This window comes from Metopolophium dirhodum, chromosome 7 (genome assembly GCF_019925205.1).
Source record: "Metopolophium dirhodum isolate CAU chromosome 7, ASM1992520v1, whole genome shotgun sequence".
NCBI lineage: Eukaryota > Metazoa > Arthropoda > Insecta > Hemiptera > Aphididae > Metopolophium > Metopolophium dirhodum.
In genome coordinates, this window is record NC_083566.1 from 4,180,505 (window position 1) to 4,207,783 (window position 27,279).

General features: G+C 30.8%; 1 protein-coding gene across 4 annotated transcripts in view; it reads right to left on the bottom strand.

Annotated features, from left to right (window-relative positions):
• LOC132948496 (neuronal acetylcholine receptor subunit alpha-7-like) overlaps positions 1 to 25,962 on the bottom strand; it is an 82,770-nt gene extending 56,808 nt beyond the window's left edge. Inside the window, exon 1 of one of the 4 annotated variants that reach the window (XM_061018988.1) lies at positions 24,701 to 25,962. In XM_061018988.1, the coding sequence (XP_060874971.1) occupies positions 24,701 to 24,746 (46 nt within the window). In that variant the 5' untranslated portion in view covers positions 24,747 to 25,962. The remainder of the gene's footprint in view (positions 1 to 24,700) is intronic. The other 3 variants (XM_061018986.1, XM_061018987.1, XM_061018985.1) reach the window with 3 other exon arrangements.
• Between the last annotated feature and the right edge of the window lie 1,317 nt (positions 25,963 to 27,279).

Consider the following 27,279-nt stretch of genomic DNA (forward strand, 5'->3'; position numbering starts at 1 on the left):
TATTACATGAATGTTGTACATATTGATTAAATGTAATTTTACCATCTGAAAAACGTAGATACTATTATTTTGATTCTTTTCGCGTAGGAACAAATTCGTTTTGTTTTTTATTGCGCTTTTTATAGTTTATCATTATATTTAAGTTTAAAAGGATTTTATTGGGGAATTTCGTTTTATATTTTTCACCGATTTTATAACATTTTAATGAAATTCGTTTTATAGTCATTCACTAATACAACAGAAAATAAATAACATAAAAAATCTGTTGAACAAGTGTTCAAAATAACTAATGCTTATATTCAAATGAATAAAAACTGATTCATTACAATGAGGGCTTTAAAAGGATGTTCTCCAAAGTTATAAATGATACAAAATCCCATGATTGTCATTCGAAAAACTGTCTTTTAGGATTAAAATTGCAAACAAAAAGAACATTTATTATAATAAAAAAGGAAAAAATACTTAGTTTATTGACAAATTGTTAAGAGTTTAGATTACTTATTTTAAATATTATTTTAGTTTTTTTTTTCAATATAATATTACATATAGTTACATATTATAATATGTCTTATTGCATCAATAATTTATATGAAACGCCAAGATTCGTATATAGTTTTTAAATAATTATATACTTAACAGTTTATTGTTACAACTGTTATTTTTTATTGAATTTTGAATCATTTGATTTTGATACAACATTAAAAAATAGTTTAAAACCAAAAATTTGTTTTTCTTTGCATGTTGCATAGGTTTTGTCATTGTGTTATAATTGGAATTATTGTTGATAAACAATTAAAAGCAGAGATGAATTATCGAATTAAAAAATAATTTAATAATTTTCCAGGTGTGTTTAAACTTTAAATATCAAAAAAGACAAGTGTAAAATATTATAGTATAATCCTAACTTCACAAATAAGAAAATTGGTTGGTAGGTACTTTTATGTAAAATGCTATTACTTTTTGTTTTATATTTATAACTTTGAAAAAAAAAAATAATAAATCGATTTTAGGAGATTTCTTAAAGAGAATAATATCTCATTTTATATAATATAAATAAAAACAGGGAGGGTAAGGATACGACAAAATGACTTTTATTTCATTATTTTTGTTGACCATTGATATATCAATACAGAAGCGATCAAGAGGATAAAAGGGCATTAAGATTGTCCAAATATCCTCTCAGAATTCAATCCCTTCTTACCTTTCCTACTTTACTCCTCTTATACGCTGTACATACCTATCCTACTTGGTCAACTCCTTTCTATTATATACGAATGCGTATTTTTTCAACCTTTTTCTTTTCCATCCACTATAGGTAAACATAAGCGTATTGTGGTAACGACAGTAGTTGTTCCGTTTAACGTGTGCACGTCATTTTCTCGTTTGGGAGGTAAAACTGAATTTTGACCTCTAAGTTTAACTATTTCTTACATCATTCTCAATAATAAGTGTTTACTGCTTTCCCTCGATTTATATTTATGTTTACTTTTGACCTCTGTATGGCAACAAATATAATATAGTATAATCTATTCACCACGACTAGTCATTATTATGGTCAACCGCACAATGTTTACTATTTGGTGAAAATCTCTAGAAATATTCGGAACAATCATAATACATATAAACACATAGCAAGCTAGAGTTTATTTAAGAAATTCAGTGGGTACAATCGACAAAAAATGGATGAAATACCAAGACACTTGATGGTCGAATTTTTTTTGATTTGCTTTTTGATCGAAACTTGTTTACAGAAATAATTGTCTATTATCACCTTTATATTGCGATCGTCCATCCATCCAGCCACATGGTAATAATAGTAAATAGAAAGTTCACATCAAATCGATCCGGAAGAACGCATTACGGTAATGATGGGTCCACGCCATCAATCTTGTCAGCCTTAACCGTCGCTGCTATTGCCTACTTCGCGCTCCCACGCACTCATACCACCTCATTGCCATCGAAGAAAGCGGTGGCTGTGGGTAAACGTAGTTTTCCATTATGCACACTAAAATGCCGCTTACAAATAACGATATTCAACGAGGTAGGTGTATATCCAAAGAAGTTATCGAATATTTGAAACTTTCACACGGATCACGATCCCATCAAGCCCATCGGGGGAATATGATTGACTTTCGTTGTGATGAATTAATCGGTGGGGAAAAAGTATGAAAAGAATCAAAACAAAGTATAATTTATCTCGAGAGCACCTAAACTCAAGACCAAAAAAGTTTTTAACAGTTATTGATCCGTTATTGTTTTAATTAAAAATTTATGTTATTTTGATCTCACTCCTTGTTAGTTTAATTTCTTCACCATTTTTTGTTTTACACTTTGTGCGCTAACCTAATTTATTTTATTGCATACAGTTATTATTATTTATTTAAAAGCCCAATTTTTTCGCATAATATATGTGAGATATTCTGAGAAATTCATTGTTTTAAGTGATATAAACCGATGTGATTGGTGGAACCGTCTTTATTTCTGAAGATGGCTTACATAATTTTTGTATTTATCTTATCAATAATTTCTTAATTCATTAGGTTGTGAACGATCTTTTCCCAATAAAAATGTTTAAAGTTAGTAACTACCGGCGTACACGTAGAATTGTGTGATGTCCAAGGTACAATACACTTGACATATTTAGTCTAAATATTTTAAAATGTCATTATTGTGTATGAAAGCATAAGTTTAAGGAAAAGCTCCAAGTCTCCATACTTAATAAATATTTGAGAAACACTGTATTCAATTTTAACAATTATTAAGATCTCATCACATATAATTTCGTAGTTCAATATTAATTTAAAAACGAGTTCTTTATATTATTTCTTTTATCAAAATAAATTGTTCTTTATTTCTTATTGTACCTTTCCTATGTTCCTATATAATTTATGACTATTTAATATAAAATTAAGTACATATAAAGTAAAATTTTACAATCCAGTAAAATCTGGGCCAAAGTAGGTTTAGGGGTGAATGGGGGTGGGTTACATATATAAGAGGAAACACGTCCCTGAACTCAATATAGCTACACGGCACTATGTGTCTTATACGACTATATATATGTGTGTGCGTACTCGGAACATTTTTAAAATAGTGATTAATATATTTTAATAACTCGATATTCACTATGTTCGCTATAGTTATTGATGAGTCTAAACGACCCAAAGTGGCAGTGGCAGCGACGAAAGGGTTGGGTACCTATCTACGTACTGCAGTAGCCGCGAAGTCGTTATAAATTACACATGCACATCGTACGTATAGTATCGTCGTAGATACGACGGTGCAAAGTAGAACACTTATGTAAAAACGTATATTCTTACATATTATTATTACTTCAGACTGGCTCACACAGGCACGGGCACACAGAGGTGAAGTTTGGTGTACATACAACCGTGTAATATTATGCACGGCGGGTGTGCGTTAATTTTTTTCCGTTTTCTACGTCTTCTTTCCCACAACTGTACTACGGTGTAGGTAGATAGGTATATTAATGCCTGCACGCCACGCCGCCGCCGCGGTGTATCCAAACCACTCTTCTGCCGCCGTCTACCAGGTTGTTCTTCTCTTTCTGCAGTTTTTATTTTTTTCTTCTTTCGGTTTTTATGCCGCAATGAACATGGGAACCGGAGTTTCTCATTTAATAAGTTTAACCCTTCATAATGCATAAAACGTATTACGAGTCTTAATTAAAAATCCACCCGCATCGTTCCTTTTCACATTAAACTCGCGACATTAAGGTAGTACACACTTCCCTACCCCAATGTGTGTGTGTGTGTGTGTGTGTATAAAAACATACAACGAGCAGATACGCAGGCAGCCGCGTTCGCCTCGACCACCCGTGCCCGACGCCCACTCGTCCCGTGGCCGTTGCCGGTGATACCGCCGTGCTTCTTTCGCGCTCAAAAAAACAGGAAAAGAGAAAATCAATAACAAAAGCCGGATGGATGAGATGCTCCTGATGGCAGTGTGCTTGCTGCTGCTACTGCTGCTATTCAATATTAGCCATATTGTGTGTACACAAAGAGGAGCAATAAATATCTCTCTTTCAATTTTCACCGACGCACACCACGCCGGTGCATTTTATTTCCATTTATATGTGATTAAAGATCGTATATACCTATAATATATAATGTATATATATATACTTATATATAGTCAGATATAATAATATTCCATTTTCCAAAAAGGTATCTCGCACGTTTTATTGTTATTATTCGCGCATTTATATTATAATCTATTTTAATAGAAACTGTAGGTAGGTAGGTACTATAGCGGTGCGCTAAAATAATGGGCACCCAAATGTAAATATAAACTATATTTTAACATAAAATATGAAACAATATATCTGCCCAGGATTTTTGCCATATAATATTGACTTTTGTACGTTATTACTTATTATGATGGGAATAAATCTGGAAAATACAGAATAAATTCTATCCGCCGTCCACACAATAATAATAATATAAATATATATATTTTTATGTTTAATAAAATACATTTTTAAGTAGGTACTCGGATGCGCATCATGCCGTCGTGCGTACCTATACAATTTTTTTGCGATAAAAAAAAAATATATATATACATTTATATTTAGCACTTTTGGCTTTAGTTTAGTATAAAGATAGTTTTGTTTTATCCTCCCATTATTAACATACTATAATATAAATATATAATATTGTTATTTCACAAATATTGTGATTCATTATTCAATCCGTCTGATTTATACGCGGCCAATATTTTTTTAAACACCTCGTTCTTTAAAATAAAATTAATAAAATATAGCGTGGACTGACTCAATTGAATGGGTAGCCCAAAACTATTTACATCTTTTATCATTTTAAAGATTATTAGATAACATTTAATTTCGGGTTGATAATTGTCATTCTCCTTTAGAGAGTAATCTTGATGAACTATGGAATTTTTAACCCTTATGCCTGATTTAATTACACTTCAATAGTACATATTTTATATTGGGGAGTTAATTAAATTAACAACAACACAAACATAATCGTGATAATATAATGATTATTTGATGTAGAATTTATACAGCTTTTTAGAAAACTGTACGGTTCTTATAAGACTTTTTTTATTTCATAACAATAATATTATGTTTTATTTCATAATTTAGACGTCCAGATATAATTAAAAAAGTTGTAATTTTAATTGTCCACTGTTGAATGTTATGTATATAAAAAAAAAATTTAAAAAACATTAATATGTATACCTATTAATTTCTTATGGGCTCGGGTAAAGCTGTTTTTACAACTCTATGAATTATAAATGTATGCTTCCGTTAGCGTATTTCTATATCAAGCATATCATCTGGAAGAAATAATATAAAAGTGAAAAGAGTTTACTCTTGTTTTCTCTACATGAGTAGTAAACTGAAGAGTAAGGCGAAAGTTTTAAATATTTATACTACGTGACAGAAATAATCTCACTCAGTTTCTTTGATAAGAAACATGTGAAGAGTTAAGCTATATATATAAAAAAAAATGTATTTGAAACTCGGCTAAAACCGTGTTTTTCAGTTGTACTTTTTTACTGTGTGATTAATATGTTTCTGAAATCATTTAAAACGATAATATGTGGAAAAAAATACAATAAAAATAAAATATTGCGTACATCATTGTATACTACAGTAAAACATTTTCATGATATATAAAATATCTCATACAATATCAACTTGTGCATGTTGTCTTATTAAAAATAAAAAGTTTGTCGATTTGCATATTATATAAATATACAATACAGAACGTATTTTTGTAAGTATCTTCGTGAGCACTTATTATAATTGTTTCAGTTCAATTCATTAATTAAAATGAGAATATTCGATCGAGCGAATCGGATGATTATACCGGAATACCGCATGAAGTGAGTTATCTGAACACGATACCGTCTGAATGCTAGATAAAAGAAGATTAAAAAGGTTTTGATGGTTCACGTTGACAAATGAATAAGAGTAGCAGGAATACGATTATAATATATACATAATATAGAACGTTTTTGCGATAAAATATAAATAAAACAAAAAAAAGAAACATCGGAAAATGTTTAAAACACGACGGAATGTGTTTTTGATAAACTCGTCGACACGCTTATTAGTAATTAGTTATGTAAAAGATGTTTCGAGTGTCGCAAAAATACCCGTATTCCTAAAGAAAAATTTCCCGAGTCCCTCTTCAACCGTAGTTCAACCTTGTCGGGCCAATCAGTCCTATGCTTTTGTTATTTCCGGCCTTAAGCCTAATATTATATTGCTACAATCCGAACGTTGAATTAGCCTCATCGAAATTCTTCTCTGGCAACCCGACATCAATCTTTAACATATATTATGTTGTTAAATCCATTCACACTGCTGCAGTATTTATTAATACTCACATTTTTCCACTAATAACCACCTGACAATATATTATTGCGATTGCGGCTTAATATGTTTCTAATGAGATGTGTTAACTGTAGACTATTCTATATCGAATTAAAATCTTTGAGTATTGTTGAACTATAATGCAGTCCTCTTCGAAAGCTTGTACGGAAAAAATCCCTCCAAAAAAATGTACAAACAGGCGTGAACGAAATAAATAATAAAACTTTTTGATTCCAATTCGAACATATTCGTTTTGATTTCTATTACTTACAGTATTTGCGACGCGCTCGTTTTTCACATTACTACGAAAGACTACCCAGCAGAATGTCTGTTACTGTCAGATATAATCGTATGGGAGTTAATTGGGTGGACGCAAAGGAGATTGCTAGCAGGAGACGATTGATAACGACAGTACGATGAATTTGAGAGCCTATATCGGATTAACAACGATTATTGCTATTTAAATGCCAAGCGGAACATATATTATTACGATTAAATGTGATTAAAGAAGCCCTGATATCAAGACCTATGAGACGACGGAACGTTTAAATTGGAAAATCCAATACGCTCTAAAATATAAAATCTCTCCGTTCGCGAATTTGTTCCCGGTTACTTATTTACTTGTACACAATATTATATATCAAATACGTCATTCGGTTTTTGTCGATACAGTTAGCTCTATAAGAGTATTTTTTGGATTAGAAGATGATTTGTGTCCATATAAATTAATAATTATAGTACCTAATATGTTTTCCGGGGTATACGAAATGATGTAGTATGCGACGATTACCAACATTTCTATTCGACGATTGTAATCATTTTTACGACACAATATAAGACGTATCTATATTATTGTGACCAGAAAAAATATGGTGTCTACGTAATATCAGGAAAAGCAATATAATATATTTTGTGTCTTGTGTAAACGAGTGGTCTGAATACCACGCGGATACTATTATATAGTTTAGTAAAGAAATAAATATTAATTTTATAAATTGCACAAAGTTTTATGGCAATAATGATTCATAGAATAAATCGCATTTTATTTACTATAACATTTTGTACATAAGAATTTTATACCGTTGCTGCAGTTATTCAGTTAGACTGACTACTAAATAATTTTAAAAGATTTATGAGAGTACACAAATATTTCTAGCATATTTGGGTAAAACTTTTTTCATTAGGATTTTACGAGAATAGTTTCAAAAGTATTTATTTAATTCAAATACGCGTATATTTCACCAAAGTCTAGAAACTCAACATGTTTATAATTAGTCTTTGCGTTTTGTTAAAATATAATATAATAATAACAATGTAAAAATATGGAATACAAATTTAAGTTTAAGTTGTATAATAACTTCCAAAACTAAAATATTCATATTTAAAGCAATTAAGTTCTACGACTGTCAATCTCAAACAATGGTAGGTGGTACTTAATATAATATAATTGCTTACAAATTATAATAAAAACTTTGTATAAAAAAACAAATTATTGATGTACCCACGTCTATTTTTACGTTGAAGTAGGTAACAAATGTTTGCAAAATTGTCTGTCGGCATGATATATTTCTAGCGATATAGCTCAGATATTTTCTTTTAGCGTCGTTATCCGTTCAGCTGATACTATTGTACTAAAGTAGAGTTAATCCGTCAAAAACGTCACATATCATCACACAGTAAATAATGACGTCAGGCACAATGGTTTTAAATGACAATCAACTAAATGGCTCTACTTATTTTATATTTTCCCAGGATTTTATGAAAACAAATTATTCGAATATTAGTCAAAGTAACAACTCATTATTGTTGGTAGAATTTTAAAATTTAAATGATACTAATAAAATAAAAGAGTTTCTATGAGTGGTATTGATCGTTTGCAGAAAAAGTTGTTTTTTTCAACGACAAAAAATCAATCTTGTTTAATTATACAAAAATAGTAAAATTGGCGAGAACAGTTTTTTTACAAACCCGTTGATTATTGTATAAAATTTTAGGTGGTAAAGATAATTTTTATAAATTTATTCACATGTTATTTGAGATTTAGCGTGTTCGTAGGTTGATTATTAAAAATGTATAACTACGCACCTTAATATTATCCTCAGGTTTTTTGGATCACGTTGATACATATAAAAAAAAATATTTTTATATGTTTAAAATATTATAATATTATATACTATTAGTTTAAAATTGTAATTGTAAAATATAAACACAGTACTGTGAGATTGAATGAAATTATTCAAACCGATACTTGATATTTAATTTGATATTTTTTATAAATATAATCTTTTTGTTTTTTTAATAAACTTGTTTATTTCATTTATTGGATTTGATTAAGATAGAATCTGCTATAAATATTTAATTTCTAACATTTTGATCTTACGAATAATTGAAAGCAACTAACAAAATTATTAGTTTATATAATATATACCTAGTATATTCAAAAACGTATTCTAAGAATAATATTATATAAATTACATTTATAAGACTAATAATTTATCGTACTTGATTAACGATTTAAATTAATAATTAATAATGATTAAATATGTATTAATTAGCTTACTTTTATTAATTTGTACAACGATTTTTACTTTTTATGAACATGTTATTTTACTCATAAGTCATAATTTATATCCAGCAGTAGTGATTTTCTAAATGAAGGTGGCTAGACAGTGGCATAGCGAGGAATTTTGTATGGGATGGGCTAAGTATACAAATATAATATGTCTTTTATATACATTTTTTATTTTTTTTATTAATCTTGATAAAATTCTATGGTCAACCCATTCAATGGGGGGGGGGGCTATACCCCTCTTAGACACCCCCCCCCTGGCTACGCCACTGTGGCTAGAAAATATGTATGTAGGTAATATATATACCTGTGACTTTATTTAAATTTATTTGAATTTGATTTAAATGGACTTACATTTAATGCTACCGATATAAAACCAGTAGCAAAAAATAAAATAAATAAATAAGACAATTTCAATTTTTCCTCTTATAATAAAGTTTTTTAATTTTTACTATTTAAAATTTTGTTTTAATTTTGTTTAAACCAATGATTTATTGAGTAATATCAGAAACAATTTTTTATTATTTGAAGGACTATAAAGTTTAAATCCCAGGATGATTTCGGTAAAATACCTGGTAAATGGCTTTAATAATATATATAATTCTTGGCATTGTGCTATTTTATTTGAAGAATAAAAGGTACAGACAATTGTACCGTGCATTTTATATTTTTTCATGAATAAGATATATATCATGTCAGCAAACCAATCATTGTTAGCTAACATCACACAAGTTCCATAACAAACGTACCTATTGATTTTTTACTTAGCTGATGCTTGATAAAACATTTTTTCAACATAATATAATTTTTTGAATTAATTAGTTGACATAATATTATTATGTATGATATTTGTTGGTCGCATAATATCGCCAGTACATATCACAAGTGTATGATTTCTAATGAGGTGATAATCATTAAAAATTACTTGTTTTATGATAATATAATGAAATCGCGAGTACTTGTTTTGTAATGAAAAAGTATGCCAATAAATCATTCCATTATGATCTCGGAGTATTTCTTTGTTTACGAAACGGTTCTCATTTTAATTTAGTTATATTTCTGTCCAAGCGAAGATATTGTGAAAATATTATGAGTTGCTAGAAATGTATGATACAATTATTGACGTGCCTTTATGTGAAATAGTTATAAAGACAAAAATTAACCATTTTAATTGAAATTGGATCTCAGCCAAATATTGATAAAGTGGACAAGATTGTTAATGTTCGTAATTATTTCGAGGTTAACGTGCATGAAGATTGTCTTTCCTTAATCAATTTGTACTCTGTATACCGAATATAAGGACATTGACAAGCATACAAGATTGATTATACCATGGAAGTCCAAGATAGTAAGTCGTAGACAAACGTATAACTATAGTATGAACATTTTGATACTACGTTTAACTATAGACTTAGTAGAGCATTGTACGATTAGTTAATGGAATATACTTTTCAAATTAATTGCGGTAAGGTTAAAACAATTAAAAAACATCATTTGATTTTAAAATTTAGTAATATGAAGTAGTACAAAAAAAAAAAAAAATAATAAAACTGCAGAGGTACTATATCTAGTATGTTTTATACTGATTTATTATTAGATAGTCTTAGTTTAGTTGGTATTTAGTTGAAAATAAATATTTATTGTAATAATATATACAACTAAGTGGTTGTATTAAAAATCCATTAATTAGTGACGTATAAAAGTTAATTTTTTTAAATATGCATCAAGAACACTTAATTTTATTCAGGAATAAAACTTATTAACATCAAATTAAAAAGTAATTAAGTTGTAAATAATTTTTATAATTTATGTGTTAAAAAGGTAAATAGAATATTAAAAATGTTTAATTATAAAAAAATTTTACTTATAAACTTTTTCTGGAGAAACTTAAGATTCCATGCCATAGACAGTTTATAATCTGTTGGTGATGGTTGCAAAAATTCGTTAGAAATGTAATACCTACCTTAATAACTTATTTAAAAAACAAATTAAAGAAATAAAAATGTTTAGACGCCTAGTGAATAATGTATTTAATTATCTTATAATTCAACTTACTTATTCATCATGCCTATAAATTACTTGAGAAAATTATTATTTAATTTTGGTTTATAGGTATTTTGAGAAAATTTAAGTATGTGCCAACAGCCTTAACTAAGTAACACGTGAGACAAGATTTACAATGAATAAAAACTTTAGTTTTTATATATTTGCTTTTTGCAATTGAAACTAACAGTGTGTAAATTACCCTAATTATTACAAAATCATTTTGATTATAAAATAAAATGAAATAATAAATAATGCAGTAGAATGAAAAAATCTCTAACTTATAATACGCAATGGATAATCTAAATTTTAAAATCTAACTGATAATTCATATTACCTACCTACTTTGTCAAAGTCTAACGATTGTGGATTGTTATAATAAAAAATGAAACAATCACAGACTATGAGGTAACTTTGTTTGCATATAATAACAAAGAAATTGTATTCAATATTCATTTATAATCTAATAATTTATGTTAATCGAAGACCTGGTAAAATCATTAAGTAATATTATTTAACGTTTTATACTTTTATAGAATATTTAAGAAGAAATTATAACAGTGAATAATGAACATAATATACCGTTCAATGTTTATTATTATTATTATTATTTTTAAATACAATTGAATTATTTTGTATTGACAAGTAGTTTGGTTAGTTAAAATTTAAAAATATTATTTTCAACGTAAATTTACTCATTACGATCGAACATAATTGAGTATTACAAACTTAAATTTGTAAAACTTTAATGGTAATTATTTTTATTATATGAATTATGTGATGATATTTTTATTACTTAAAATAACCATGCTGACGATATTTTTTTGTTGTATATTGCAATTTATTAACAAAAAAAAAATAACGTTATTATCCTTTGTTTTAATAACTATATTGACTTACGTTTTCGGTATCGTTAAGATAATGGTCAACATTTTTTTATTTTTTTTATCCCCATTGAAATTACCCTACCTACCGATTTTCTCGGTGTTTAAGTCCTTTGGTCGAGCGTAAAAGATGTGGATGAGAGTGTACGGGAATGAGAACCCACTTGAAAAATAAAGATACGCGTTCGTATGAGACGTGAACAATAACATTCATCAGACACAAAAGTGTAGTTAGAGTGCCATTTTAAACACGGCCCCTCGGTAAATCACTCCATGATATACACAAACACACATTTACATCTTATGTATACATATAATATAAAACCCATTGTCCTGAGCTGGTTTTACCCTCTTATACACCGTGCAAGGCAACCGCCCAAATGACTGCAATAATCGTTATTTTTATGTCAGAAATAAACTTCGAAATTATGTTTACTTCTTCGAAATAAATGCATTATTCAAGGAAATTTACAATATTAGTAAAATATTTCAGTATATTTATCTTTTATACAATTGTATTTGCCACAATAAAATTGTATTAACTTCTGGCCCGGAATCATGTTGTAGGGGGTGAGGGGGTGAGGGGGGTGAGGGGGTGAGGCTGGTAAAAATAATGAATAATGATATTACATTCATATGAACGTGGTACATTATGTATGTGTATATTATATTGTATAGGTATATTTATTCATAAAAAACAAAAAATTGAAAACAATTTAAGGAAATAAATCTGAGTAAAAATGATATATATTAGGTATACAGGGCGATTAAAAAAAAATTATGGAATTTTAATATTTTTTTATTACCTACCATATGACCATCGCCACGTTAATTTATTCAAAATCTAACCTAAAATCATGTGAGACATACAATTTCAGCCCATATGAATTAGGTCCCTGGTTTGTTTATTAGCTAAAAATACAATTAGTTTCCTAATTAAACACATTTTTTATAACTTCATATTATGTAAATTTATTTAGTAGTTATATTAGTTAGTTATATTAGTCTAACCTAATACTATATTGTATATCTTATATGATGACATGATGTAGGTATTACACTATTCAAAGTTACTTTTTTTTTGAAAATTATTTATTATTTCAGATTATATTATATTATAAAATATTTCGAATAAACACCTTATAGCCCAAATTTGGTTTAAAATGTAACATTTCTTTATCTCATGCTAAGTAAGTAAGTACATGATAATATTTACTATTTAGTATAATACTATATTGGTTTAACGCAATAACATTAAATACCTTACTATCTTATTGATGTCATTAATTGTTAGCTTGTTGGCGCACTGTAAATATATACAAAATCTTATTTAACTAGTTAAGTGTTTTATTTATATAATATATATTATGTGTTTTAAATTAGCAGTTTATTAAAATATTTGTATGCTAATAATATTTTCAATTTGATACAATCCGTCTGGATTGAGATAGACAATAGTTAATAATTTGAATATCCGCAGAATGAACATTATCATTTGTCATAATATCAGTAACCAGCTATTATAAACCAATACAATAGACATTATCAATAGAAAATAATAACATATTATGCCACAATCGATAAAGTTCAAACTGTATCGGTTTCGGGATATTTCTTACACTCTAATATTATTATGTAACTGATCAGGCGTCATAAATTTAATAATGTTGCATCCACATCATTCTTTAATTTTGACCACCTATATAATGTTACCGACTCGTATGTCATTATTGGTTTAATTTGTTTTAATGTCTACTGCTTCGATACTAGGCCTTTAATGGCTATTCACCATTGTGCCATAATCATATCAGGTAATTTATTTATTTATATTGCAGTGAAATCGTTACGAACGGGGATTGAATGGCACATAAATCAACCCTCGGCGAATTTTATTTCAAATATTTGTTCTCTGCAATGTCAGCCGATCACCCGTCATTACAAATTACAATATGTGTGTTTTGCACTGCTCTGCATACGATTTTTATTATTATAAATTAAACACAGTAGTATTTTTTAATTTGAAAACAAAAATAAAAATATTCCTAATACCAGCAAAGCGACAAACACAAATACATCGTAATACAAAGCAGATACTGCCTACTACGATTGAGAAATTACAGGTAAATATTTTGATTAAATATAATTCTGGTGGCGGAACACCTAGAGGTGCCACTTCCCCACCGTAGCTCTATACAAATAGCCGTAAAGTCTATCATAAAAAAGTCATATCGCATTATCGCGATGCCCTACAACTTGCAAACAGTACCTCCTCTCATTATTCAGAAAATATGTATACCGAAGAGCATAGAGCGTGCCAAAAGTAATAACAAATAACGATTCTCCATCCAATGAGATCTTTTAACAACAGTGGTAAAACGGTCTGTTCAAAAAAATTAACTGTTCCCAACACTAGGATCTATTATACCGGCCCAATTATCAAAAAACGTCTCTTCACCAAATAGTAATTATAAGCCCACTTTTGTGTGGTCATAATTGGAAATTTCACAAAACTAGTTTTTAGCCAAAACGGATTTGTTTTTTGTTATTACTTATTATTTAAAAATAAATAGTCCGTAGGGACTTAACATTTTCTTAAATTTTTGTTTCCGAGTTAAAAATCTTGACAATTTAATACAAGGTTCTTTATAAGTTTTTCTTTCGGAAAATGAATAATATCATAAATAGGTAGAATACGTCCACATTTTTTTATAAGTTAAAATTAAGAAATTCATCATAATCACGAACATTTTCAAACTATTTTGTAGTTAAAAATGTATAACATTTTTAATATTCATATCCCGTTTTAGAATATTTAATATGACATTTTTCAAATATTTTTCTTACAAAAATTAAAAAAAATTGAAGGGTGATTTCACTTTTTTTTTTATGAGGGTCTGTAGTCATAACTTTGACAACATTGGATATTTAAACGTGAAATAACGATTTTACCTAACTCAACCAACCTAAACTACTTGCCCACTCTTTTTGTTTTAATTTAATTTTGTATACGATTTTTTAGCTTTAATCTATATACCAATATAATATAAAGCTGAAGAGTTTGTTTGTTTGTTTGAACGCAATAATCTCAGGAACTACTTGTTCGAATTGAAAATTTTTTTTTTTTGGATAGTCCATTTACAGAGGAAGACTATGGGCTATAGAACATTATGCTACAACCAATAGGAACCCGGGGAGGTGCTCCTTTTGAGATTTAAGAAAAAAATGTTTGTTTATAGATTGCTATAGGAGAAATAATTAATAGAAATAGTATTTATTGGTTGCCATTGGTTAATCGAGCAGATACATAAAATCGAACTTTCACACATTGCCCACCATCCTGGCTGAGTTGCACTTACTGCAGCGACTTACACCCAAAAGGAGTTGAACAATCATGATTTTTTTAAGAGTTGTCATTTTTACGGGCCACGAAGTGCGTGGGATCAGCTAGTATTATTATATATTATCTGTTGTATTGATTCAGTATAGATATAAAATACATTTTCACAAAATGCAATATACACTCCATTATGCAATATACATTCCAGGACAGAGAAAATTCTATGTTTCTCGAATCTCTCACTGCACCACTCAACCGGGACCCCAACTCCGTTTCAATTTGTTTATGATGACACTTTATAAATATTGCAATATTGTGTTATTCGACATTATTATTAACAATATATCAACATGTATCAAATGCGGAGAGCTATAAATTGATTCGTATTAATATCCTGTGTGTCTGAGGCAATTCCGTGGTATCCGTTTATCCGCATTACACGGCCAATCAGTTTAAGAATAATATATCCGTCGCACGCCATGAAAGTTTTACGATACTAATAATATTTAAAAATAATAATATTATTAAGTAACTTCTACGTTCGCAGCGTCGTAGTAGCGATGAATTTAAACGACTGTGGAAACAAGTGTACAACAGACTGTAATAATTGAAAATAAGAACTAAAACGAAAAATGAAACCGTTTCTCGAACACATAAATCATAATTAAATATAAATGTTTGTCGGATGAAATTTTCTCTTGGAAATATCCAAGGAAGGAAAACAGTATATTATTATGCATAAAGTTAAATAGATGGAACGAAATGTTTTAAACAAAAGTTTTCAGGGCGCACATAAATCAAATAGAAAATACAATTTTTTTTTTTAGTTTTTTATCCGATCGTTGTGGTGTGTGTGCACATATACACTGAATACATCTATATATACGGCAGTAGCAGAAGGCGGCTCACCGGGGGTAGGGCATCAACGGTAATTTCATCAAGCCTACGCCGAAAAAAAAACCTCCGGCGTCGACGGCACCATCCCGTGGCAGGACCTTCGTGTAGTAGATCCTATTCTCCTACACCTCCCCCCCACCCCACCCCACCCCACCAATCTTCGTGCTACCGTAAACGACGAGGTCGTCGTCAAGAAAAATTTGCCCTACAAGTTAACGCCTGCTGCAGCACGCCGGTCGCAGTGCAGTCGTTTCGTTTTGGTTTTTCGTCTCTTAATCTTTTGCATCCGGAACGCAGAGCAAACTCCTAGGTGATATTTCCCAAAGTACTTAAACTCGGAGTGAGGAAAGGAAAAAAATAAAATAATATTCGACCGACTCTCTAAATGTAGGTATCGTGTTGGCACCCCACCTCGGTTCCTTTCATTCCCTCTCTATACACCCTCTCTCTCACTCTCTCTCTCTATTCCACTGCTATATATACCATACCTTTAGTTTCTAAGTACAAAGTCAGTGCGCTGTACCGTACACTTGTCAAGGATAGGAGGGGGGGGGGGAGACCGCCTGCTACCATTATACGCCTCCGCCCGCCGACGACCCATAAACGCCCTCGTTGTCGCCGGCAAACACGGTGCCGGTGTGAAGTTCTTTTACACGAGAGTCACAAAACTTTTTATTCGGGAAAATCGTTTCGGCTCGCAGATGTGTTTGAATAGACTATTACTTTTGTAACTTGATTGTCGGCCATTTAGAGGAGGAGATGGTAACGACGACGACGACGACGATGGAAAGAAAAAAAAATTTAGTACGTGGAATGAGGCAAAGTAACGCTTATGTTTCATACAGTATATATAGTAGGTATAGCGACTATCAGGTGAGGCACATTCTGCAAACTATTCCACTTATTTCTTCATCACTCGCCTTAACTGATAGATTTACCGTCGTTTAACGTGTTGATTTTTCAAAGCGTTAGATGTGTTATAACAGAACGCGATAATATCATCGCAACATCGAAAATACAACTTTTGTACCAGTGTTCGTATGTAAACAATGTTCGTTCATTTACTGAATACATTATAATTTGCATTTAGCTACTGTTCATATTTCCTTTTCCCGGTATTCGAGTTCATCTTGCACCAATAACTTCTCGCGTGTAAAAGGAAGTCGAAATATATGCCGTACCGATGCAGCGGAAGTTGTCGAAATCGGAAATATTCTTCCGGGTGATGGTTTGACAAGACTTTAGGAAATGATATTTAGACATATATATGCATATACGCGGTATGAAATCGTTTGTACCAAACGACAGCAGCTAAAAGTTGATTTTTAAAAATGAAATATCGTTATATAGTGAATATTAGTGATGTTAGGTGTTATATTATTGTATTATAACATAATTTATAATCTTAAAATGTCCAAAAGTCATGTACGTTGGGCAGTTATCAGCGTATCACACGTATCAATGTTCCGTAAACAAGTTGCAATTGTAACATATAACTTGTAATCAGTTGAGCAATTTTCAAGTAAAATCAGTTACATCAAAATGTAAGTGGTTAAAATTCTTATTGTAACTTAAAATAATAGATATTATTGAACAATGCCAAAATAACTTTTGTTGTAATATTAAAAACTTGTTTTTGATTCAGTTTCTAAATAAATAAATATTACAAAATATATTTAAGGTTTCATACACTGCACTACTGCAGACTAGGTACTTAGTTATTACAAATATTACAAGTTTAAAATTATTATTAAGTATTTGTGTTATAAATGTATTATTTTATTTTATGTATTAATAGTATACTGGATTTATAATATTGATGTATAATAGTGTACTGTCCGTCGTCCGTATATATGGCCACAGTGCGTGTAATCCGTATTTTGTGTCAACATAATTATATATTATAGTTTGTCATATTTTGTTTATGTAATAAAATGCTCTAACCATACAATGTATTAGTTGTTAGTTATTACATTATGTATGTAATATTTTTTGACCAATAATTTAACGAATTAGAATTTTAATAATTTTACATTTGAATTATAACTTATAACTTACGTAACCAATTTTTATCATATGCTCATAATTTTTTTGGGGTCATTATTTTATTGAATAAATAACATAAATTATTAAGTAATTTGTAACTTTAAATGTAACTAATGAGCTACTGTAACTATAACGTGTAATCAGTTACACATTTTAATAGTATCTTTTATGTTGTGACTAGATATACGATTTCAGTGTAACCAGTTATAGCAATAATTTATCGTGTAACTTGACCATCACTACATGTAGGTAGATAAATAATTCAGTTAATATTTATGTATATATTTTATTCCAAAGTTATTTTTGTAATGCTAAACCTTCAATTACAAAAAAAAAAAATAAATATATACTAAGTTAAACTTTACCCAGTATAATTGTATAATACCAGTCAATTAAATTAGCTCTTGATAATCTAGTTACCTACTAACTTTTAATTTAAATATTCCCTCTGGAGGAATTGGAAAATTAAATTAAATTGTATTATTCATTGTGTAAATGTATAAAATCTAGGGTTCAAATTAGTGATTCAAAGGATATTATAGTGGATGATATCAAGTAATAGTACTAAAAATTGACGTTTGTTTAAGATATAACTTTCAATTTAATGATCTATAGTATTTATTAGTGCGTATAATATCATAAAGCAAGTATAATGATAATATGCCTATTGTTACGAAAAATTAAAGACTGTACAGCTAGTATTTTAATTTTTAAGAACAAATTATAGTTTAATAATGTTACATAAATTGCAGTAATCTAAAATTGTTTAAAATGTTTTTTTCTTTTAATCTTAATCAGGTGCAAAATAATTTTGAAAATAATAAAAAGAAACAATCAAAACAATATTGTTCGAAAAAGTAAAAATACTTTTTTGAAACATTTCAGTCAAATTTTGCTTGACTATAATATTATTAACATCTCGAATGATTTGGACCTTTATAAATCTATCTCTACAATAAGATAGTCATAACAACCATTGTTTTAGTACCTAATCTATTTACTTTTATCTCGACTATTATGAATCTTACACAACCACCATTATTGTTGCCTTCTTTTTTCTGGGTCTCAATTTTTAACCAACTACCTTAATAGAATCACCGTACAATGCTGAAAAAAACATTGGTCGTATATACTTATAACAATAATGTACGAGTTTTAAAGTTAATAACTTTGAAATACCATTATTCTGATTTTATAATTACCTAATTACAATAAAATAATTTTTTTTTACGTTTTTGACTTCTTTGCCAAATTTATAAGCTATTCAAACATGCATATATTGATAAATAATTATCCATACACATTGCATATACTTGGTCTCATTGGAATTAATACCAGTATCGTAAGTGCCAATGTTAAATCTAAAACATATTTTTGGATATCATTATAAGAAAAATAAAACGAACGGGAGTGTACATTTTAAAATTTTTAAACATAATATTACATAACAACAAATATTTTAAAGTACAGATCAGTATCAACCATTCACTAACATTCAATAAACATTAATGCATCTCATGCTTATTAGTTATTTGTGTAGTGTTTATAATCAATGTATATTGTATATGGTTTTAAAATAATACTTAATATAATTGTTCTAAAATTAAAATCGTTGCCATCATAATTATCAAACGATAAATATTCGTGAAAAATACTGTTTATAAAAACTATTTAGAAATTGTTACAAATATAAATGTCGATATTTTTTTTCACTAAATCACAATAATTACAGTTTTTCTGTTATTATTATGTCGACCTTAGAAAACGAAAACAATCGTATTAAATTCTATATTATTTTTGTTATTTTTGCTATAGTTAATATAACGGTATATTTTACTAAAATTAGGTAAAAATAAAAAAAAAATAGTGAATTATAAAAATTACTAGCGTTGATTGTATAGAAGTTACCTGTCTAATTAATAATTAATTTTGTTTTTTATATTTATAGACTTGTGTAGTTAATGAGAGACATAGAAACTTATAGTAGATGGTATTTAAAGAAAAATCTAATCTCTGTGAACTTTATTAATTAATAAATTATACTACACTAAAAAAATAAAATATATACATAAATATTTTATTTTTGGAATGATTTATCAGTACAACCTAAAATAATGGTGGAAGTAAGTAAGATAGTAAGTAAGATAGGTAAGCAAATAGTATATTTTATTATATATTTATAATTATAGTAGTTTATTTTATTAGTAGTAATACGGTAAGTATGGTAATAAATATAATATTTAATATTGGTAAATATTTTGAATCCACACGAAAAAATATTATTGAATTACAACAAAATAACTAAAATCGTTATTCTTTGTTTAATTATCGAATTTTATTCAAATTTAAACTTAAAATGTCTGTAACAGAAAAAATTGTGCTTATATATTGTTAGTTTTTTTTGTTCCAGTATGAACTACTCAGTAGTTTTATGAGAAACTCTCAAGCCTTAGCTATAAAAATTGAAAATTGTAAACATTTTTAATTACAAAATAATTTTAAAATTATCGTGATATTGCCAAATTTTGTCAAACTTCAAATGCTCATAACAGAATAAACAATTGTGCCACGTATCTTGAATATTTTTAAATACTTATAATAAGCTATACATTTTCAAGCTTTTTGACAAAGGGATACTTTTTTTGTCGATATTTAGAGAAAAAGCATTTTAAATATCAATTGTCAATAAATAGCAAATAAATAAAAATTTTTTGAAAATCACACCATGCATAAAAATGCTAATATAAACATTTTGTGAAATTTTGCAGTATTTACAATTTTTCATTTTTGTATTACAACAAAATAAAAATTATATTTTGGCTGAAAGTAGGTAGTTTTAGGTAATTTTGTCTACAAATTCCCGATTTCATTAATTTTTTTTTCTTTCTGTCAATTGAAAATTAATGGGAACATATTTTAATGTATACTTTCTAAAAGTATCTACCTTTTGAAACCAATTTTCTATCAGATACCTTTTTTTAAGTTAATGATAACATCATTTGAAATTCACAAAAAAAAACATATTATAAAATCAATACTTATATTCATCGTTCTAAAATAAGTTTTTAGTTAAAAAATGTAATTTATCGAATATTGTATATTAAAATTAGGTATGGGAATATTCATAACATACACTACCAATGAATAAGAATAAAAGTACACATAGAAATATTTGATATTTATCATCGTTCAAATCAAAATTGAATTTGAATAAGTTGGCAGGTAAAAATCGTCTAAACTAATAATTATTGACAAAACGTGTATTAGAGATGTTAATGCTATTGAATAAAAAATATGTTGTACATACTTACACACATTTGAAACATAATTTGTGTTTATTCCACATTAAATTTCCATTTAAATATATTTATATTGTATTTTAATCCGAATGCAGTAACTGTAACTTAAAAAAGAAATGTTAAGCTTATACTTTAAAGATTAAACATTGGATTTACTTCTGGTTTTTTAAATTGTCGAATTTGAATTAAAGTGGTACGGATAAATTTAGGTTGGCAAGTCAAAGGACTTTCCATGTCAGTCTAGATACGTACAAAATACAGAGTTTATATTCACATCAATTACGGATTCCCTGGTGCTTTTATTACTTTAACTTATTTTTCAGACGTATTTATTTATTTTATTTTATTTATTTATTATTATATTTAACGCCAAACGGCTTTTTAAAATACAGCATAATAGAAACAAGAAACACAATGGTAAAAGATAAAAACAGTTAACAACTTATGAAACACTATTTTATATACTAACTTCACTTTATACTAATCCTGAAAACATAATTGACAAGAGAAAAAAAACAAGACAAAAAATGAAGGAAATCTGAAAAAAAAGTGAGCCTCCGTAGTTTTTACTAGAACCGCTGAATAAGGTCTAATACTCAATAGAGTTATTTAAATTATGCATTATTCTTAGAAGTGGGGCATTCCTGGAGAAGTTAGATTTATTGGTAGACGTATAGAAAGTACTCTGAGGCCTAGTGTTACTAGGAATACGAAAACTAAGTTCTCCAAGAATCCTCGGGGCATCGACTCGACCTTCAAACAGACGCTGAATAATTATTATTATATAAACAAACTATAGTAAAATATATTGTTTGATTCAAATAATACCGTAATGCAAGTAAACATTTAAATCATTATTTAAAATTATAAAAAAAAGGCGAATTTCATAGAGATTGTAAATTATTTTTCAATGTGAACGGAAATATAAACGGAAACAAGTAAATATATCAAAAAATGAAATTTAAGGACATATTATATCGTGTACTTGATTCAAGATCTTTTAAGCCAATAAAAATATTAATTCATTAACTGTACTTAGTGTGTAAACACAACACTATGTTATTATGTTTAACAGTCGTGACATATTCATTTCAAGCGGATAGAGGAGTAATTTCGTAGTACCTATACGTAATCGCAATTACTTTATCCGACTTTGACTCTCTAAGTCTCAACATCAAATTGAAACGATTGTGAATTAAAAGTTCACGGAAAAATTTGATGGTTATAAAAATTAATATTACGAGGCTACAACATATGTATACAACTACTATGCGTGTTAGGAGATGGTATTCCGAATGGAAATATAATATAATATACTAGCAGCACATAACCCGCAATCACTCGGGAAAAAATTAACAAACATAAAACTCGGTGCTATATATAGTCGAATCTCGGTATTAGTGTACCTACATCAATTCATGGGGAAATCGGCATTGGTGAACTAATTCTAAAATAATCTTTACGAAAACTAATTCGAATGAGAAGGGAGATATTGGATGTATAGTATTTGGTATATTTTCTAAAATGGTCAAAACTATCCTCTGCGCTGATCAGCTCTCTAAGAACAGTCTCTAAAATCGTTGTAAGAATCAGCCAAGTAGCTTGAGTATATTACAAGCTACAAATATACATTAATTTTAATATATTTAGATTATATTATTATAGTGATTAGATAATGTATCTTTTATTTCTGTAACCAATATAACCCTATATAGTATGTAAGTGCCTAGTATTGGTATACAAATAAAAAAATATTCAATTTCCGTGAGTCAAAACTAAGTTTCCGTGTGAGCCAAGTGTAGCTATATGGGTCAAAAAGCTATAAACACTAGCCGAGTCTCGAGGAATATGTGTGCGAAATTTCGTGTCGATTGGTTCTGTGAAGTTTCCGAGATTACCGGCAACAACAAACAAAATGCATAATCATTTTTTATATAATATAAATAAGAAGATATTATATACTTATAATACAATATACAGTTCTGGTATGTTTAAATGTTATGAAAAATGACTCTCAAAGAAGTTTACCTGTCACTGGGTATATTCGCGATTTTCATTGACATTTCACACGAAATTGTCTAACAATCATTGAACGGACGTATACAATCTCCTGTTGTGCCGTTCTGCGAGAAAAAGTCATTCCAAGTTTTTCGTGATAACATTTTATTCGGACAATTTTGCCGAATACATCTCTATACAACCATAGTAGTAGACAACGCGATATTTTTTCGTAAGAGGTTTTTTTGCATCGTAAAATCGGTGTACGTCCAAAACACCCGTATTCCCGTATAAAAGACCAGAACGCCACCCAATAGTCACACACACTTAACTCACGCGCAGTGAAACATTTTTTTTTAGCGGTCGCATATTGTTGAAAACGGACGAATCGCGTATTGACGGGGTGCAACTAGTTGCAAACCCATCGCCGCCGCGTCATTAACAGACAACGCAGTCTTTTCTCCCGGCTCGCCGGTCAAAATCAACAGTTGTAAAAAATATGATATGAACAAAGCTGCAGTGTGTTGAAAAATGGCAAAATAACTCACCAAATGTATAGTAAATAGTATTCACCATAGGTATAATAGCTGTTTACTAACGAGTGACAGTGCAGAGAAAAGAAGGAATAACGGTAGTAAAAATGTCGGTTAATGTAGGATGGTATACATTTTTCACGTATTATATTATTGTCTATCACAATCGCGGTAATCCTAATAGTCAGGTACAACTTACTAGTCTTAAAACCAATGGGACGAACGCATAGTGGCATAATATTAATCGAACAATAATAAATTATGGTTTCAATACCTACGCCTTTCTCACATAGTATTATTATTTGCTATTACGCGTAAAGGATAATAATATTATTTATTTAATAGATAAAGTACAAAGCAGTTAAAAACCGAATTTGTATAACGAAATCGAAATAGGGAGGATAGCGCATAGTTTATCACGAAGAATTAGTTCGTTAAAACTATAAGTGCACTTGTTTAAGTTTCTTGGACATTTTCTTCGGTTTATTTAGTATTTAGTCACTGCTCGTAATTGGGAAAAATAGTAAATACACGCGAGAGTTCTAAAAAACGACCTCTTTAACCCGCGGGTTTCCATAAGCGAGATGCGCGTCTTATACTGAACAATGTTACGAGGAGGAGCACTCGTAGCCTTTGGTGTTATATATTACCACTGAAGTGAACCGACGAAAACGTCTGCTGGAAAATGAAAAAAAAAAATGAAATTGAAACACTACGCAACACTGACCTGCAATGATCAGGTAGACGATGAGCAGATACGGGAGTATTCCCATGTCCCATTCAGCGGCGGCGGTTGCGGTGGCGCGCGCGACCCGTCCTCGTCGTCGATGTCCGGTCTCCTATCAACAACAGGACGCGTTGTGGCCAACAACGATCAGTGGCTCATTCTGACGTCCGTCGTCCTGTCGTCGCTGACGGCCGTATACCAGCTGCTGGTCGCCGAGTCTGTCGCCGGTTTTGTGGCGCCGATGGGTATCCGCGGGACGGTGGCCGACCGTCGCGTCCATTTCAACGGTGGTGGCGGTGGACCGGAACAGTGCCGTCCGTGGTCGGTGTGGCACGTGCCGGAAAAAAACTAAGACGGCAAAACCTCGCAGCGGCCCTGCAGAGAGCGGCGGCAGCGAGCGTCCGCGACCGTTCAACGGATGGGAGCCAGTTCCTGAGGTGAAGGCAGCTAGTGTGATACGACGGCAGCCGACGACGACGACGTCTCGTCCACGGAAACGTAGTAATATATTGTTATGGGATGCCCGTATAATAATAATAATAATAATATTATATTGATGAGCTGTTTTCGTTGCGGTATTGCGACAGCGGTATCCTCGGTACGACTGTGTACGAAAACCTGTCCCTATGTACTCGGCGGAACGTCTTTGGCGCGCGCCGCCACACACACATACACACCCACACACTCACGCACGCGCGAGCTTTTTATCTTTCTCTCTCTTTCACACGCACACACACACACACACACACACACACACACACACACGTCCAAACGCGCCACTACCACAATACTGCCGTTCCAACCGCCGGCTGGCTGCTCCCGACGCTGGTCCTGCCGCTGCTGCCGTCGCTGTCGGTGGTGCTGATGGTGCGTGCCGCTAGCTTTCGCCCTGCCGTCAAGCGACCGTACGAGCGCGCGCGCGCGAAATTCTCCACGGCGGTCCAGACCCCGCCCCGTACCGCCCGCGTATACTACCTCTATATTTGCTCGCCGTAAGCGCGCGCCCGTTTTCGCCGTTTCTGCCCGGGCGGCGCGTGCACCACCGCGTTTCGTATTACGCCGGGTGGCGGGACGACGAAGGCTACGGCTACAGCTACGGCGGTGGCGGTGGCGGTGGTGGCGACGACGACGACGACGACGACGCGCGCGCTGGCTATCTGCTGTGTTAGCGCGCGCACGCACGCACACACACACGCACACACACACACGCGCGCGTGAGCTCACGTACACTCACGCACTCTGCCGTTGTCGCTATATCGCCTTCGACTCGTCCCGTGGACCAGCCGGCTACGTATCTGGCACGCTCGCGTTACTCGTCGCGATTCCGGACGGTGCATGCGCCAAAGCCCCCGGTCAGAATGCCGCACACCCGCGCCAAATACGATAATTACCATCACACACACACACACACACACACATATGTATGACCGCGAGAGTAACAGAGTGAGGAAGGGAGATAGAGAGACTGTGATAGTGAGAGTGAGAGTGAGAGAGAGAGAGAGAGAGAGAGAGAGAGAGAGAGAGAGAGAGAGAGAGAGAGAGAGAGTGAGTGAGAGAGGAGAGGGAAAACTTTTCTGTGGAATATTTTCCGAATGTGTATGCGTGTGTCGGTCAAAGGGGTTAGGGTAACGAAGGTGGTAGCTACAGCGGCGTTGACGACGGAATGTTGCGCAGCATATATACGCATTAAACGACCCCGAAATTATTTTACGCATACACCACCACCGCATTGGTCGCGCGAAGCCCGGCTACGAAGGCATATAAATATATAACATGCATCATGTAGTAGGTGTAATATAATAATTTGTATTTTATGTACGGGCGCTCACTCCGAACTGAACATTATAACATTATTTTATAGTATAACTGGTTTGGTAAACTGTTGCTGCAATATTATATAAATGCAGCTATAATAAAATTATAATAATAATAATATTATGCGTCCTTAAACTGTAATCACGAGTAGGTTAGACACCTATTATTAACTATTAACATAGGCACATATACTTACAAAAGTAACTTGGGAGTCGGGAGGTATCAATATATGACAATGATTAAAAAAATATGTAAAAAAAAAAAATAATACGTTCAAGTCGCCCCGGCTAGGTTACAGAACACGTGTCATTTATACATCACGTCCATTGCGTTGTTCACAATAATGGTTATTTATAAATTGTTATACAGCAGATCACCCCGCAATCAAAAGCTATTATTATTATACGGTAAATTAATATAATATGATACATATTTAAAAAAAACATGTGAAAAACGTAGCACGCTACCTACTTGATGTTTTTCCTCTGCAAGGAAAATCTACACGAATCTTAAATAATATGTTTTTTTTTTTTTTTAAACTATTGTTTAAAAAATACCAATTATAACAAACTGACTTTTATTCATAATATCATTTCATCAATCAAATCGTCGACAATATCATACTACCTAGAAGTATTATTGATATCAACATACTACTGTCACAACAACAACCGCGGTAACAACAATACATTTTATACCTACCTACGACAAACTAACCATACTATAATAATACAATACGATAGAGATTAGAAAAAAAAATGAAA